The following is a 16,954-nucleotide window of genomic DNA, read 5'->3' as shown; positions in this document are numbered from 1 at the left end:
TTTGAGGAACAACTACTAGGCTTCTAGTTAAACCAGTACAGGATACCAATAACATACATTGTACCAAAAGTAGATGATGCCTCTCTTATTTAAATGAATGAAGTAGCTGATACCTAATACACCATTCATCGTGCCTATCCATAGTACTACTGTCAATGTTTTAAAACAATTAATTGTTTAATTTTCATCAACATCTCCCCAATTGCTTTCACTAACCCCGGCCCATACATTTGAGGACCACTTCAGAAGTTTTGCCCTAGGTTACAATATAAATACTGTTTCCCAGGTACTATATAATTCTAATCGTATATATATATATATATATATGTTATTAGTTTTGTAAAAAACAAACCTGAAACCAGACAATCAACTTGACATCATCCCCACCATCATTCTTTGGTCATATTTGTTTTATAATAGTACTATCAATGCGTACCTCCCATATTTGCTAACAAACGTCCTATACTCTCATGGACAGCCTAGAGATCTCAGGAATCCCTTTTGAGCCTCAAAATTTATGCAAAAATTATACCCAAACACCGCTTGAAGGAGAAGAAGTCCATGAAAATGAAGAAAAAAGAAGCATGAAGTTTCCTAAAAGAGTGAACAGCAATGGAAGAAGGTTTCTAGGGGTGAGACAAAGGCCCTCAGGAAGATGGGTTGCTGAAATCAAAGACTCATCTCAGAAGCTGAGGCTTTGGTTAGGGACTTTCGACAGTGACGAAGAGGCTGCTCGAGCTTATGACAGTGCTGCCAGGCTTCTAAGGGGAAGGAATGCCAAGACAAACTTCCCATGTCATGGAAACATGAACTCACATGAAGAAAGTAGCAGCTTATTGGGAAAGAATCCGAGGCTGTTTCAAATTCTTCAGCATGCAATCACAAAGAACCATGCAAGATCCCCATCTCTTTTCCCTGATGAGGTAATTCCATGGAATGATCATATAACAGGTGACAAAGTGGATTCAAACCATTTTGATACGCTTGTTGAAGAAACTATAGTTTGTTCATCAAACTCTGAATCAGCTGGAAGCTGTGGTTTTGATCATGATAGAAATATGCTTTCACAGCTCTCATTTGGTAGTTCCAAGGTTTATTCTTCTGTTTTTGTAGCTCCTTCTTTCAGTTCTTCTCTATGTCAAGTAAGAGAAGATCAAAAGAATAGCCAAGAGGCTTAGTCACTTCAATATCTCATTCTATATACTGTCAAAGAGTGGCCAGTACTCTTTCTTGTAAATTATTTTTCATGTTGTTTTCAGTTATTGATTAGATGTTCTCCTCCAAGCTTATAAGCTATTTGTCTTTGGTCGAAATTACATAGAGATTGTCTACATGAATGTCAAATAGATGTGGAAGTTTTCTAGCAAACAAAGGTAATACTAGTTTTTTATGCGTGAACTTAACTTTAGCCTCATTTAGTCCAATGTCAATTGCTTCCTTTGACTTTGCACTGAATGCTCTATCCAGGCGTTATTTGCTACTTATATATATATATATATTTAGTGTGGAAAATCCAAAATATGAAATATAATTTCTATTTGAGAATCAGATCCTTAATAACTTTCTCTACCGAAATTGTCAATGGATCATTGGTCTGTTTCAGAATAAATGATTTGATAGATAAAGAGAAATTTGCTAGTTTTGCAATTTACATGTCGCTAGAGTAGTTAACATAGCGTTGCAGTCATATAGTTCTCTTTATCAAATTTAAAAAATAAAGAAAATTACTAATTTCTGCTATACTGCGTATACATACATATTTTATTTCAAAATTTTGAAATTCCTGTTTTCGATGTTAGCAGCCGTGCAGACACTATTAAAGTAGACTCAAAAATTAAAAAAATCTTGGATAAAGAAACAAGAAAAGAAGAATAAAATAACAATGAGTAAACTTGATAGTTATCGTTTACTGTTTGAAAATGACATGTAGTTTATTTGTACAAAGGTAAGATAAAAAGTTAAAAATTAAATTATTTAAAATAAAGTTGAGACAAAAACTAATACGGAACCCGCAAACAATATATAAAAATAAGTAAAAAAATTAGCTTATAATTATTCCCTAAACATATAAATTTGCTTAAAAAACAAATGCTAATCCAAAAAGTTAAAAATTAAACTATCTGTGTATGGGTGAACTTATTTTCATTATTTTATTGTGTAAAATATACATTGTGTAAAAATACAATTGTACCTATAAAAAAAAAATTAAGACTTTAAAAAGATGTACGTAAACAAAGGGTTAAAAAAATGGTTGAGATTTTAAATTATAACAAACAAACTCATAAACATTAAACAATCAAGAAATGCTTATAAATAATTCATGAAAGCCAAGCTTTCAAATTTTAGGGCATGTTAGAGCACTCCATTGTAGACACACAAAAATGTACAATATTGTACACTTTTTACAAATGCATTAGCATTGTACACATTTTATATGTAAACAAAACTTAAATACAGTACCTTAGGTTCCCTATTTAAAATTTTGACACCTGTCCAATTTGGCCTCCCAAAAAAAGGGCGTTAACCCACGACTTATAATTTTTTCTTTTTTCCTTATTCCTTTTTTTCCTGTACTGCAAGAACCCACGGCTTCAAATCTCCAGTTGCCTCATTTTCTACCAGGTTTCAAATAAAAAAAAGGGATCCTTCTTCCTCATTTTCTCAATAACCAAACAAGAAAGATCAAAAAATAAAAGCCAGATTTACTGGGTTTCAAACCAAAAAACGGCACCTAAACTTGAAGCTATGATCAGTACCAATCAGATTTGATCCGTTTAGATTCCACAAAATCATAGATCAAAAAAGAAGAAAAAAAATCATAGATCAGAAAAGAAGAAAGGAAACAGATACACATACATAAACACACACACCGAGAGAGAGAGAGAGAGAGAGAGAGAGAGAGAGAGAGAGAGAGAGAGAGAGAGAGAGAGAGAGAGAGAGAGAGAGAGAGAGAGAGAAGGAAAGAATCATAGATCAGAAAAGAAGAAAGAGTCATAGATCAGAAAAGAAAGAATAATAGATCAGAAAAGAAGAAAGGAAACAGATACACATACTTACACACACCGAGAGAGAGAGATATGAGTTTTTTTTTTCTTTTTTCTTTTTTGGGTTTTGAAGAGAAGGGTCATGGGTGGTTTGGAAGAGAAAGGTTTTGGGTTTGGAAGAGAAGCCGATTGAGAAGAAAGGAAACAGATACACATACATACACACACACACACACACACACCGAGAGAGAGAGAGAGAGAAAGAAGGAAAGAATCATAGATCAGAAAAGAAGAAAGAGTCATAGATCAGAAAAGAAAGAATAATAGATCAGAAAAGAAGAAAGGAAACAGATACACATACTTACACACACCGAGAGAGAGAGACATGAATTTTTTTTTCTTTTTTCTTTTTTGGGTTTGGAAGAGAAGGGTCATGGGTGGTTTGGAAGAGAAAGGTTTTGGGTTTGGAAGAGAAGCCGATTGCAGGTACAGGAAAAAGAAGGAAGAAGGAAATATAGGTTTTGGGTTTGGAAGAGAAGACATTTGCAACTAAAAGAAGGAACAAGGAAGGAAAAAAAAAAAAAAAAAAAAAGATATTTTAGTTTTAACGCCGTTTACTTAGTTTGTTAAAATGGACAAGTGTCAAAATTTTAAATAAAGAACCTAAAGTACTGTACCTAAGTTTTGTCTTTTGTGTGTCTATAATGTAAGTTTACATTGCTAGTACGGTGTAAACCTATAAAAGTCTTTATATATATATATATATATATATATATACACACACTACAGATATGGAGTACTACAAAATATATCATTACTACTAGGCTATCACTTGAGTCCCAATGATAATAATTAAGCAATCCAAATTTACTATTTTCTCTCTCAATGATTAAATCAATTTTTGAAAAAACAAATCACCATTATCAATTTCTTTGTGAAACTCTCAATCACCATTTAAACTTGCGATCATGTCAGTTTCACACATACATATCCTCAAATGAGGATTACATACATGTCACTATAATAAAATATGTCTATTGTATAAGGTGTTAATGCAACAAAAAACAATAAAGCGGTTAGACACAGTTTTGCACTAAAAGTTATAAAGTTGTTGCAATAGTAACTTAAAAAGTGGTAAACTATTGCATTGACAATAATTTGTTGCAATAACTTATATATTTTTGTTGTAGTAGAGGCCTTAACACATTATTGCATTAGGAAAATTTGTTGCAATAATTTAAAATAAAAATAGAGTTTCAATAACCCAATATCAATTATTTTTTCAATTTATTGCAATGAAATTTTTGAAATGGTAGCCTATTATATCGAAAATATTTTTGTAATAACCTTATAGCAAGCATGAAGCAATAAGCTATTGTGATCACAAGTTGAATAGAGTCATGCATGAGCGCCTTGTGCAGAGAAATCTTGCTAGCACTTGGGCATTGAACTCAAGTGTTGGCACTAGCAGTAGTGGTGGAATAGGTGGACATGGAACTATGGAAGAGGTGCCTATGATGGAGGGGAGAGGAGTGGTGGACATGAAGGACGCATCAATGATATGGAGGGGATATGAGTGGTGGACATGGAGGAGGTGACAGTGATGGAAGGGATGGGAGTTGTGGACATGGAGGAGGCAGTGGCAGAGCCACATTGGGACCCAAGGGGGCCTTGGCCCCCCAAAAATATTTGAAAAAATTAGTATATATATATAGTAAAGTTAATTATTTTAATAAAAAAATGTCATATTCACAATATTTTTACAATAAATCTTAAGTGGCAAGTTATTATTGGCTGTTATGTGTGTGCAAAAAGGTTATTTAGTTGTGGATTAAAATTAGAACTAATAACAACTTACCATTTAGGATTTATTGTGAAATTGTTATAAAAATATTGTAAAGGTAACACTTAAATAATTTTCCTCCACTACATAACTATGTGTGTGGTTAAAATACTTCCTGCAAAAGCAGGTGTGTAGCTGTGTAGGCTACTCTCACTTTCTCATATTTTTATATGGATATTGTGGGGGTAAAGTTTGCCAGTAAACTGTAGGCCATGGTACCCGTACAAAGCCCAATCATAATAGGAAGCGAAAACACGGACAGAGGACCCCCAGCCCAACCATGTTGGGCCGGGCTTGTTTAAGGGGCGTCCGAGGAGGAGTGCCTCCTCAGACACACCAAACGGGAGTCCAATTCACACTCTTTACATGGTGAAAGGTCATTCAAAATCAAAGGAAAATGCTAGACGTTCAGGGGGCAACCACAACTGCCGCATTAAATGCAGGGAAGCTACTTTTCCAGCCGCATTAATGTGGAGAGGACAGGGGAACAGTATTATCTTGGCTAGTGCAACTCACAGAAAAGGAGGAGGATGTCCTATGGGACAAGCACTCAAGTAGAGGCCCAGATGATCAACAAGTGTAGGGTCATTATCATTCGAAGGATGCTATATAAGAGAAGAAAACCCCCATGATCAGGGGATCGGAAGTTGGAGAGCAAAAAAGTAAGGAAAGGAAGAGAGAGAAAGAAAGGAATTCTGTAAACGAAACTTTGGGGTACAGCCCCACGAACTGTAATCCCAGGAAATTTAATGAAGTATTCCCACGTTCAAATGGCTGCATGGCTTACTGACAATTACGTTTACTCTGTCAAGACCTAATTCTACGATCCACTCTCTACAAATTCATTGTTGAGGGTCTTTTGGGCCAGAATCGCTCGCTTGCTGGGTTTGGGCCTCCAAATCTATCCCTTACATATATAATAAATATATACACAGAAATAATTAATTGTCTAATTTTATGTTTCCCCCCCCCCCCCCCCAAAAATATAAATTCCTAGCTCCGCCACTAGGAGGAGGCGACATGGATGGAGGGAATGAGATTGGTGGACAAGGAGGAGGCACTTGTAATGGAGGGGAGGGGAATGGTGGACATGGAGAGGCACCCTTGATGGAGGGGAAGGGAGTGGTGGACATGGAGGACACATTAGTGATAGAGGGGATGAGAGTGGACATGGAGGAGGCACCTGTGATGGAGGGGAAAGGAGTGGTGGACTTGAAGGAGGTGATGATGATGGAGGGGATGGGATTGGCTAGTGACAAAAGCGGTTAGTTTTTGCTAATGGGAATGTTTGTTTGAGGGAGTCATTCTTGAAGCAATAATCTATTACAACAAAGATTTTATTGCAATAATGAGTCAAATTTTTTCTGTCAATTAATTTGGAATCTATTGCAACAAAACTTGTGTAGTAATAGCCTATTGTTACAAAATATTCAATGCAACAAATTGTTTGTTGAAATATCTAAAAGTTTATTGCAATGAAATTTTTTTGTTGCATAAACCTATTACCATGGTTTTTATTTCAACACCCTTGCATCAACTATTAAATTGACGAAATAGCAACATATTGTAATGACTTTGACATTATTGCAACAATTATGATATTATTGTAAGAACATAGTTTGGCTACAAACTTGGTTGTAGTCTATGGCTATAACTTATAACTACCTTTTAAAAAAAATGAACACTACTTCATATTTTGAAAATCCAATCATTAGATTACATGTCTTCTACATTCTTAAAACACATGTCAAATTTTGTGCCAATTAGATGTTATTTATTATATGAACCATAAACTTATTTTTTATGCAAAATTTTAAACTACAAAAACTTGCAATTTAAACAATTGATTAATGACATAACTATTGACTTTTGGCCTTTTAGAAATTTTGCAAGCATAGAGGATATAAAAAGAAATTGTAGTCTAATAGTAGTTTTGTCAAAATTCATATTCAATAAAAAAAAAATATATATATATATATATATATATACTAAGTAAAGTTATAACTTTAGACTATAACCAAGTTTGACTACAAACTTTTTCCTTATTATAATGATTTTTTTATTGTAACAAACAATTTTTTTTTTCCTTATAGCATGTCACTCAACCACATGACTTCAATTTTTGGGGCATGTTGATCTCAACCAGCTCATCTCACTCACAATTTTAAATTTGGAATTGACCAGCCTATACGGAGGAATAAATGTTCATTTCTAATTTTTTTTTTTCCAATGACAGCATACTTTTTGAGAAGCTTTTGGGTTCAAAGGGCGAGTGGTATTATTTTTTGAGATAAAGCAAAAATAGGTTGAGAATTTTCCTGTATGTGATGTGTGCTTATTGTGCATACTTGTGTGTGTTCGATGTTGGTTGAGAGTCTTGAGACTAAGTGAACAACTTAGTGGCATCAAAAGGCAGAAAATTTTGAGAGAAAATTTTACCATCTAACAATAAGGCGGGAGGTTGCTTTAAATGAATCAAAATAGTTGTCTCTCAAAAATTCAAAATATATCCCATAAGCATACTGTAGGGCCTCGTTTTGGGGCCCAGGCCCAAAAGGTAGGTGGTTCTGGCCCAAGGAGTCCTAGACAATGAATTTATAGAGAGCGGGTTACAGAACTAGGCCCTAACGAAGTAAATGTTAGTTAACTCTGGGCCATACAACAATTGAGCATAAGAATATCCCCTTCAAGTCCACTGGGTATTCGGTCTGAGGAGACGCATGGGGGCACCTCTGTTCTTGATCAAAGGCTATGGTCTTTTTCTCTTTCTTTTACTCTTGTTTCCTCCTTTTTCCTTCCACCCCCTTCTTCATGGGGATTCCTTTCTCTTATATAGCCCCCTTGAAGTCATCAGAACCTTACACTTGTTGATCATCTGGACCTTCACTTGAGTACCCGTCCCATCGGACATCTCCCCTATCTTTCTGTAAGTTGTAGTGGTCAAGGTAACACTATTCACTTGTCCTCTCCACATTAATGCTGCCAAAAAAGTAGCTGCCCTGTATTAATGTGACAGCTGTAGTCTCTCCCTTGACATTTGATACTCTCTTCCCTCTCCCGGGCTTGTGGGACTTGTTCCTACTACTAATACTCGTTGGAGTGATTCTTTATTGTTGGTAGAATGCACGTTTGAGCCATACTTGGCACGTCCGAGGAGACACTCATCCTCGGACCGCCTTTTAAATAAGTTTGGGCTCATAAAAATCGGGCCGGGAGCCCTTTTGGCGCCCACACTTTCTCCTCGGATGTGATTGAACTCTATATGGAGCCCAAGGCCCATTGTTTGATCTGGGGATTTTACCCCTACACATATAATAAAAAAATTAAAAGAAAAAGGAAAAAAGAAATTTAATATCAATTTTTATTGATAAATAGATAAGGGGATGGAGAGGTGGATTTGAACTCAAATTTAATTTCAATTTTTAATATCTTATATAATTGGACTAATCCATCAAAATGTACGCCTTAATGCATGACTAAGGTTCAGTCAATCACTCATATAGCATTTTGCCTTTAGTAAAGATTTTCTACTAGTTTATTTCGTTTAACTTTAGTATATTATACTAAACAAAATTTAATCAGAAAATTTGATACTTCTTGGCTTCTTGGTTCCTTTATTAGGCAGCTTGGGATTTAGCAGAAAATGTAAAACATAGGTACAGTTTCTTATTAGGTTCTCCAATTAAATTTTTACACACAATTGCATTGAATTTAATTATTACTACCTTGTAACTCAATGCATATCCATGGGTACTTTTTAAAATATGCTTAGATGCATAGTATAATTCCTACATAATTAAATATCGTCAATATTATATTTTGTCAACTCTTACAAAAAAAAAAAAAAAAAAAACCCACATTTTAAGATTATTATTGGGTAGAAAATGCAAATTTTGTGCTTGTTTATTTTATTTAAGGAAAAAAAAATGTTACTTCTTAACTTATTTATGTTGTTGCAATATAATAAATTTATTTCATGCGTGCATTTTTCAATTAAGATATGAACAACCTATTTTTAGAGCACAGTATACTTTGTCATTTGACTTTATATTTGACTAATAATAAGTTTTTATAAGAAAATCTAGGTTTTAAATAGAATGGAAGCAATTTTAAATGGGGTCTAAATAGAATGAGCTAGGAGTAATTTTAAATTGACTAAAAATAGTTTTAAATAGTTGGAAGCATTATTACACATTTAAAATTTTACAGATGGAATGACGCTTAGCACAATTGAAGCCCATCTAAAATATTGGGACACTTAACAACAAATTACTCGTCTATTATTTTGTCGGCATCTCACATTTGATATCACGTAGCTCTAACTTTAGCTATATAGTTGTAGTTTATTTGTATTACTATTTCAATTTTTTTTTATATAAAAAAATTTGCATTTTATTTGGTTTGTTGCTTGCTTTTTTTTTTTTTTTTTTGGACCACTATAATTGGCCTTAATTGTAGTAGCATTTTTTTTTTCTTTTATTATGTCTACTTTATGACTTTGATCTTTGTGTTATGTTTTAGAGTCAGTATTATAAAGTATGCTTTTGATTGTTATATTATAAAATATCGATTATGTTAATTATAATTATAATTTAAGTTTTTTAATTATAGCTTTAGAAAATTTATATATTCTTGAATTATCTTATTCAATTATATTTGCTGTAAAATTCTTATATTTAAAAAAAGAAATAATTCTTTTTAAGGAGTTGTCTAATTTTTTTTAAATAAATGAAATTTTTTAAAACTAAAAATTTAATTTTCTATAGAATTATTATATTTTAAAAAGAAATCATTTGTATTGAAAGTAGTGTCATATAAAACTACCAATCTCCTCAATTTGACACATTGTGGAAAATTATACTTCAATTGAGATCCATTTAGAATTTAATTGGATTTTCTCTCAATTTCGGATATATATATATATATATATATATGAGATTGGAAAAGAACATTGTTTGTCCTTCATTGGTCGATGCAAACATGTGTATGAAATTAATTGCATAAACCTAATGTACTACACTTAAAGAGTTGTACTTAAGCTTTGCCTTATCAAAATGAAACTTAGTAGAGTCCAACTTAACTTATTAGATGACCCATTAAATGAAACTTGACCTTTTTTTTTTTAATACATAGAGTTTCAACTTATGGTGTCTAATTCTAATAATTGCACTCTTTATCATCAAATCAAGACACTAATTAGTTGTTGGTGTAGATGGGGACTGAATCTCAAATATCTTATTCAATCATCAAAGACTTTACCAATTAAGTTAACTTGACCTATTTAGAGTCCAACTTGAAGTATGCATAATACCAACATACCAAGGAAAAAATATAGGAAGAAGAAAAATGGATGACCCCCCTCCCCCCAACACACACATACAGATATAGAGGTTGAGTTCAAGTTATACATTATATAACTTTTAACCATTTTTAACTGTAGGAGGGGTGAGGCCGAGTACAAAATAGAAACTGTGGGCCTAGCCCAAGGAGGGAAAAAGGCCCACCCACACATCAATCCTAGCCCAACCCGTGGATTAGAGCCTGAGGAGATGAAGAGGCCGACCTCCCAAGGAGCCCGAGGAGCAAGCATTCCTCGAGAATTACCAAGCAAGTCGATAGAACCAGAAGACAAGAAACTGAGGAAGGTGGAAGAAACGTGTGAGCAAAGAAGAAAGGAAATATCTAGATAAAGTTGGCATCACCTCCGCATTTAATGCACTGTACCAACTTAAATGGCTGCATTAATAAAGGAATGATCCTTAAACAGTAGCCTCACAGCTTGCAACACAGTTTACTACCTCCAGCACAGCCCTGATGGGACAAGTATCCAAAGGAAGGCCCCTAACTATACAAGTGGAGGACTAGGATGCAATCCAAAGGACTATATAAAGAAAGGAAACCCCTCCAAATTGGGGGACGAGAAATTGTAAGAAAACAGAAGAACTGTGTAGGGAAACTCTGTATCTGAAAAACTTGAACTCAATACTAATATTGGCTCCTCGGCCAAATCCGAGGAAGTGTTAATTCCCAATTTGGTCTTATACGAATGATTTATTGAGTTATTTTTATTTCAAACACAAGATTTAGATCATAAGATTGCATTAAAAGTGACCTCGGAAACCCATTACTCTAAACAAATTAATGGTATTGGGCCTAATGACCTAACTCTATCATCCTAAGTGGGCTTAGTGTATTTTCGGGCCCATACATCAACCATTGAATAATTTTTTACTATATATGTATTTTGACAAATCTACTATTTGATCACATTGTCTCTTTATACTTTTCATGCTTACAAAATATCAAAATAATTAGAGATCAATAACTATTTCATCCATAAAATGTTTAAAAATCAAGGTTTTTTTTTTTTTTTAAACAAAAATAACTTAAATTTATACACAAAACATTAATTTATGGATCAAATAATAAATAATATCAAATTTAAATGAAATTTGGTGTGCATATTGTAAGGACTCGATTTGTGACGGCTCCAAGATAGTATTGGGTTCGCACGTTTAGGGCCCAAACAATATAATTTGTAGAGCGTGGGTTTGAAAGGCTAGGCCTTGGTTACCAGACGGTGGTTTGTTAAGGTATTCATACGGAAATAAACTATGCATGCTCGAGAGGTTTTTCTCCCCGGTTCGGCCTGGGAGGCTCTGATTCTTAGCCTTTTTTCCCAGCCATTTCTCCGGATTGCTTGCTTCTCCTTTTATATTAGCCTGTATCCCTTATCCTACGTCCACGTGTAGGTTCGATTTTCCAGGATTGATACTTGTCCCATCAGCCCATACCCAAAGTGGTTGGGGGTGGTTGTAAAAGCTGAAGAGCATGGCTCTGTCAGGTGCAGAGTATTCAATGGCAGTAATGATAGCTTTCCCTTCGTCCTTTGTCGCCATATTGTCCAAGGGTCCTTTGTCTATCAACGCAGATATTTTAGGTTTCTCCCAAAACCGTTTCTATACCGTTCTCGCCCTTTCTTCCAATAAGACCTTAGGGATGCCGAGGATAGAGTCATCCTCGGCTATGTCTCAAAGTTACTTGAACTTTTATTATATGTCCTCGGCTGTATACCACCTCGGCTCGGGCCTTGGACCTTAATATAAAAATGGGCCAGGATCATAAATTCTCTAACCCCATACATATTATAAAGAATTGATAATATATAATCTATCCATAGAAGTTTTAAAATATTAAGTCAATAAAAAGTTATTGAATTGTATATTAACAAAAAAATTACACCAAGATCACATCTCACAAAAGATTATATATATCATATCAAGCAAGAGCAAAACACACAAAAAAGTTGTTGGCAACCATCCACAGCTAACGTTTTCTTTTTTAATTTTAGAATCGCATATATGTCATACAGAAGTCCCCAAAACTCAAAAGAGCAACATATTGCAATCCAATACCAAATTTGAATAGCAAGGAGGAATCAAAATGTTAAGCACGATAAAATTAAAAAACAGTGATAGAATCTACTACCAAGATAACATCTAAGAAGTCCGATATCCAAACTAAACACTTCTCTAACCGACCATTATTTAGTAAGATATCTATTTATACATCTTACATTATATCTCAATTATTACTTTTTAGTATTTTTAATAAAAATGTTCAAGATTCAAATATTCTCTCCGTGGTAAGAATTATAATTTAAAAAAAAAAAAAAAAAAAAACCCTACCATCCAACGACCACTATGATTGCCGAAGATCGCACTTGCTTCTAGTGGACCAAAATTTTCCTTGAACTGACATCTATGTTTAACTTACCCTGAGGAATGAGGAATCCCAAAAGATCATAGATATTATTTTTTTGGCTTTTAGCAAGTGCCGAATTTTATTTTTTTCTGGTCCACCAATATACTCTTAGCGGCACAATAAAAAAAATTAAAAATAAAAAAAACAAATGAGTGGTTAAAAATAGATTTGATCACTTGATAAGGAGAGATTTTTTTTTTTTTTGTTTTTGGTTTAAATGACCATTTTGTGGGGTGAAAGCCCAACAGTCCGTAGAGTTAAAATAGTGCAATTTAAGTGCCCAATTATCACCATCCTATACATGACAAGATGGCCTTTGTCCTCACATGTAAATGTCATGGTGGTCATTTTCGTAGGCCTGACACTAGTCCACGCTGCCACCACCACCGCTATCACCATGATTTCATTGCCATCATCAATGTCATTCTCATTATCTGCAGAATTATTGGCATATTTCAATATTTTTGATAGGGACTAGGTGATTCATGATCACCCTCAGTAGATCTTTTTTCTTGGGCAAGTCTCATAATGAATTTGCCTTTCAACTATTTGGGAAAAGTTTAAACCTAAGAATATCAATTTTTGTGGCTCATCAGTCAAACTATAACTAGAAAGAAGCACAAATTACATGCTCTACATTCTGTTTTGGGACCCATACCTTTGAAACAGGGAATCCGCTGATGTAATTTTTGTGCACTAAACAATCAAACGATATCCAGTTGTTCTCATATCCTAAAACTATATTTACAATATGCTTTGATTTACATCCATGGCCTTAAATTTGTTTATATGCTTTGATTTACAAATCTCGCTCTCGAGAATAGAGGATCGAGAGAGTGAGAAAGTTGGCCGAGATATTACTAAAATTTAGTATATTCTTGTCACTTCCATATTATATCCCTCCCTTCTCCATCTCCCTCGATTTAAACATTGGATAAGGATAGATCCTTTGGCCCGAAAGAAAGTTTTGGAAGAAGAGAACGAATGAAAATGAAATTTTTTTCTTATGCCATGATATTAGGATGATTTCACCATGGCAGGTTTTTCAACAAAATGAATCAGCATAAGGAACCAAAATGATGGAATATTGACAGCTTGCGTTAGTTTCATTTCCTCCCTTACTTTTCTAGCTGATACATGTGTTACTTGAACCAAAAACTTAAAAAGAGTTTTGCTTTGTATAGTAGAGTCATTTCTACTTTTATTGATTTCCATTCTAAGCTTGGTACAAGGAATTTGATACCAGATTCTACTAGTGAGCATCTGCATAGAGGATACTCTGCCAACTTGTACTCGATTGTGATTTTCCCACACTTTCACATAGCAATGACGATATTATGTCTCCCACTTCAAACTTTATTTCAAAGATACCTTTCCCCGTATCAGAGAAAGAAAGAAACAAGTAGTAACTTTACAACCACCTGCTCAAGAAAATGACACATAATTGGCATAAAATTCATTCCGATAATTCTCTTTTTATTTTTATTGGTAAGTTAAACTTTGCTCTAACAATATGGAGGGGGCCATTTGATCCACTCATTGGTTAATTCTAATAAATATCATGAAAAAATTGAGACAAGGATGGTAAAATAATTTTTTTTTTTTTTTTTTTTATTAGAATAAGAAGAAGAAGAAGAAGAAGAAGAAGCTGCTGTAAATATCACCTTATTTATCAGGATATATATATATATATATAAATTCATTCAACAGTCTTCACATCTACCTAGACAAACCAAAAGGGCCTCTTAAGGAAGTTGGCACCATGAGTCTCAAATTATTATCTAAGGAATACAGTGAATAATGAAACTTCTGGAAAGATTCCAAACCACTGACATAGTGCCACACTAATTTGAGGGTAATTCTTACATGCTCCGGGAACGATGCTCCCTTCTCTCTCACATGAGAAGTGGGCCTCAAGATGGGACCCACGCGTGAAACCCACCCCTCATGTAAAAGGAGAGAGCATTGCTCTTTGAATAGGCAAAATAAAGAGTAGTTTTGGTGCCAAGTTGTGCCATAACTCGCCACATGGGCGAGTTGTGGTTGGTGGAGAGATGTACCACATAGACCTACTGTCACCACCTCCACTAACCACAACTCGTCACATGGGCAAATCGTGGCACAAACAGAATTTTTCCAAAATAAATGTGTACCAGCTTTTACAAAAAAAATGCTGATGTACTTTCTACCCATCTTTGCTTCATTAATTTACTAGGAGCCAAAAACAAGAGAATGATTGATCAGAGAAAACGCTCTAGGTGAATATGGAAAACATGACTACATGAGACACCAAGTTGACTCCACAGTGAAAATGTTATGTAGATGCAATAAGCATATATCATTGAGTTTGGAAACACAGCAAACTGTCAAATAAGATATAACTTTAGCACAAAAGAAACAAAACACAAGTGACATTGAAATAGCCATGATGACTTTTCACCTTATCTAAGAACAGTATTCAGCAGAGAAAAAAAAAAAAAAAAAAACCAGAAAAGCTACTTCACGCAAGGTGAAACACAAATAAAAAAGAAATAGCCATTTTTTAGAGAGCTTAACAAGTTGACTGCACATCAAGTACAGGACTTGAGGGTAACAAAATATGTAAAACAAGAAAAACTTGAAGTTTCCAAACCAGCAAGCATCAAACAAGAATTACCCGGGAAAGGATTCAGATCTCACATTGAATTCTCCAATTCCCTTCATTTTTTTGGCTGGATGTGAGTCACATGGCATTTATTTGTTTTTTGAATGACACGTCTTACGTCTAAATAAAAATTAGTGAGAATTGGAGAATTCAATGGGAGGGATCTATCCACATAATAAGTTGAACTTGATGAGGCAAAAAAAGAGACGTGTCAATTGAAAAGAACCAACAATAAGAAATTCACAGATTCATTAATTTTGTGAAATGAATTTGGCCACAAATTACATGCAGATGTACTTAAAAAGGAATGCTAGATTAAGAATCATTCAGCTAAACATATCTTTGTGTTTATCATATCATCACCACTGTCATCAGCATCATAGTATTCATCATTATGATGTTAAAAATAGTGTTCATCATCGTCATCATCATAATGTTAACGATTTTCATGACATATATAGTCTGTTTCCACCAAAAGAGTAGAAAAAAAAGGCACATACAATCTTTGAAGGCAAAGGCAACTTTCCTCAAAACCGGCCGGTTCAAAATTTATTCATCTCATAACCTGCAAATTACTCAACAATATATCATAAGCTCATAACACAAAACAATGCACTAAAAAGTATTAGTGGTGCAAAAATTAAAAGGAAAGGAAAAAAATAGAGGCATATTCCAGAAAACTAGTATTTGAACCCAGATGTTTTATACTCTTCTTTTTTCTTTTCTTTTTTCTTAGTAAGTAATACATGCAGCAGGAGGGTCTTGAGCCCCATCAACAAAATTCAACCTTCCCTTGCTTTTTTATAAAAGAGAGAAGGTACCCATTTAGTGTTTTGATGATCTTTATAATTCCCAAGTGAAGTAAATACAAAAAAAACCAGACTAGAAGGCTCAATTAAGCAAAGATTCCCCTTTTATCTTTCTTCATTTGCATCCCAACTAGTAAAAAAGACCAAACTATATCATTTTCTGTTGCCTCACTTCAAATTTTTCAGCAACAAAACACAAAAATACATGATTCCATAAATGCCAAAAGATGACACAAAGAAGAAAGAGAGAGGTGAGCGCTGGATGCAGAGGTTTATCGACCGATTCATGTTTGTTTTAGTGTCACAACAAATTCCCAGGAAGAGATCGATGAACCGCTGCCTCCAGTGACTTCACGCTCAACTACCACAACTACCCCATAAGCTTAACTAACCCAACAGAGAAAAAAAAAAAAAAAAAAAAATCTCTCTTTATTTTTTTTCTGACAACAAAGTCAAAAAAACTTAAAAAACTAAAAACATTCATGAAATGAGTAAAATTGTTAGATCAAACATATATTCAAGTACAAATTTTTACAAAACCCAATAACCAAATGGTATCAAACAACACAGATCTGAACACTAAAAAACTGATTACATAGAGAAGTAGAAGGAAAAAAAAAATTGTCCTTTTACAACGATAATCATAAATAGCATAATATGGTACTAGTTTATTTATAAAGAGAGAAAGTTAGTTTAAGAGAGAGAAAAACCGATTAAACTGAGGAATCTGAAGAGTCACCATTACCGTACAATCTCTCTCAAACTCCTCTCTCTCTCTCTCTCTCTCCCCCAGCCCCATCATCTCTCTCTCTCTTTTCTCTCTTCTTTTTGTTGGAAACTTGGAATCTCTCTCTCTCTCTCTCTCTCTCTCTCTTTGCTTTGCTGAGAGAGTGACACAGAGTGACTTTTT

At 34.1% G+C, this 16,954-nt stretch overlaps 1 protein-coding gene and 1 long non-coding RNA gene across 2 annotated transcripts; one reads left to right on the top strand and one right to left on the bottom strand.

The window, feature by feature from the left end:
• The first annotated feature begins 405 nt into the window (after window positions 1-405).
• Window positions 406-1,403, top strand: LOC126703394 (ethylene-responsive transcription factor ERF112-like). Its single transcript, XM_050402350.1, has one exon. The coding sequence runs from the start codon at window positions 471-473 to the stop codon at window positions 1,176-1,178; it is 708 nt and encodes a 235-aa protein (XP_050258307.1). The 5' UTR covers window positions 406-470; the 3' UTR covers window positions 1,179-1,403.
• A 12,153-nt stretch (window positions 1,404-13,556) lies between these two features.
• LOC126702519 (uncharacterized) lies at window positions 13,557-16,954 on the bottom strand. The gene is made up of 2 exons (XR_007647769.1): window positions 15,736-16,954; window positions 13,557-14,012 (listed from the first exon to the last, which is right to left on the bottom strand). It is a non-coding gene; the product is annotated as an uncharacterized LOC126702519 (long non-coding RNA).

The sequence above is a fragment of the Quercus robur genome, chromosome 10 (assembly GCF_932294415.1).
Source record: "Quercus robur chromosome 10, dhQueRobu3.1, whole genome shotgun sequence".
Classification (NCBI taxonomy): Eukaryota; Viridiplantae; Streptophyta; class Magnoliopsida; order Fagales; family Fagaceae; genus Quercus; species Quercus robur.
The sequence above is the reverse complement of the archived record's forward strand: the minus strand, read 5'-3'. Positions and strand labels throughout refer to the sequence as shown.

What these genes read in the sequence shown, in the direction of transcription:
- LOC126703394 (XM_050402350.1), top strand. Translation starts at nt 471, where the DNA reads ATGGACAGCCTAGAGATCTCAGGAATCCCTTTTGAGCCTCAAAATTTA.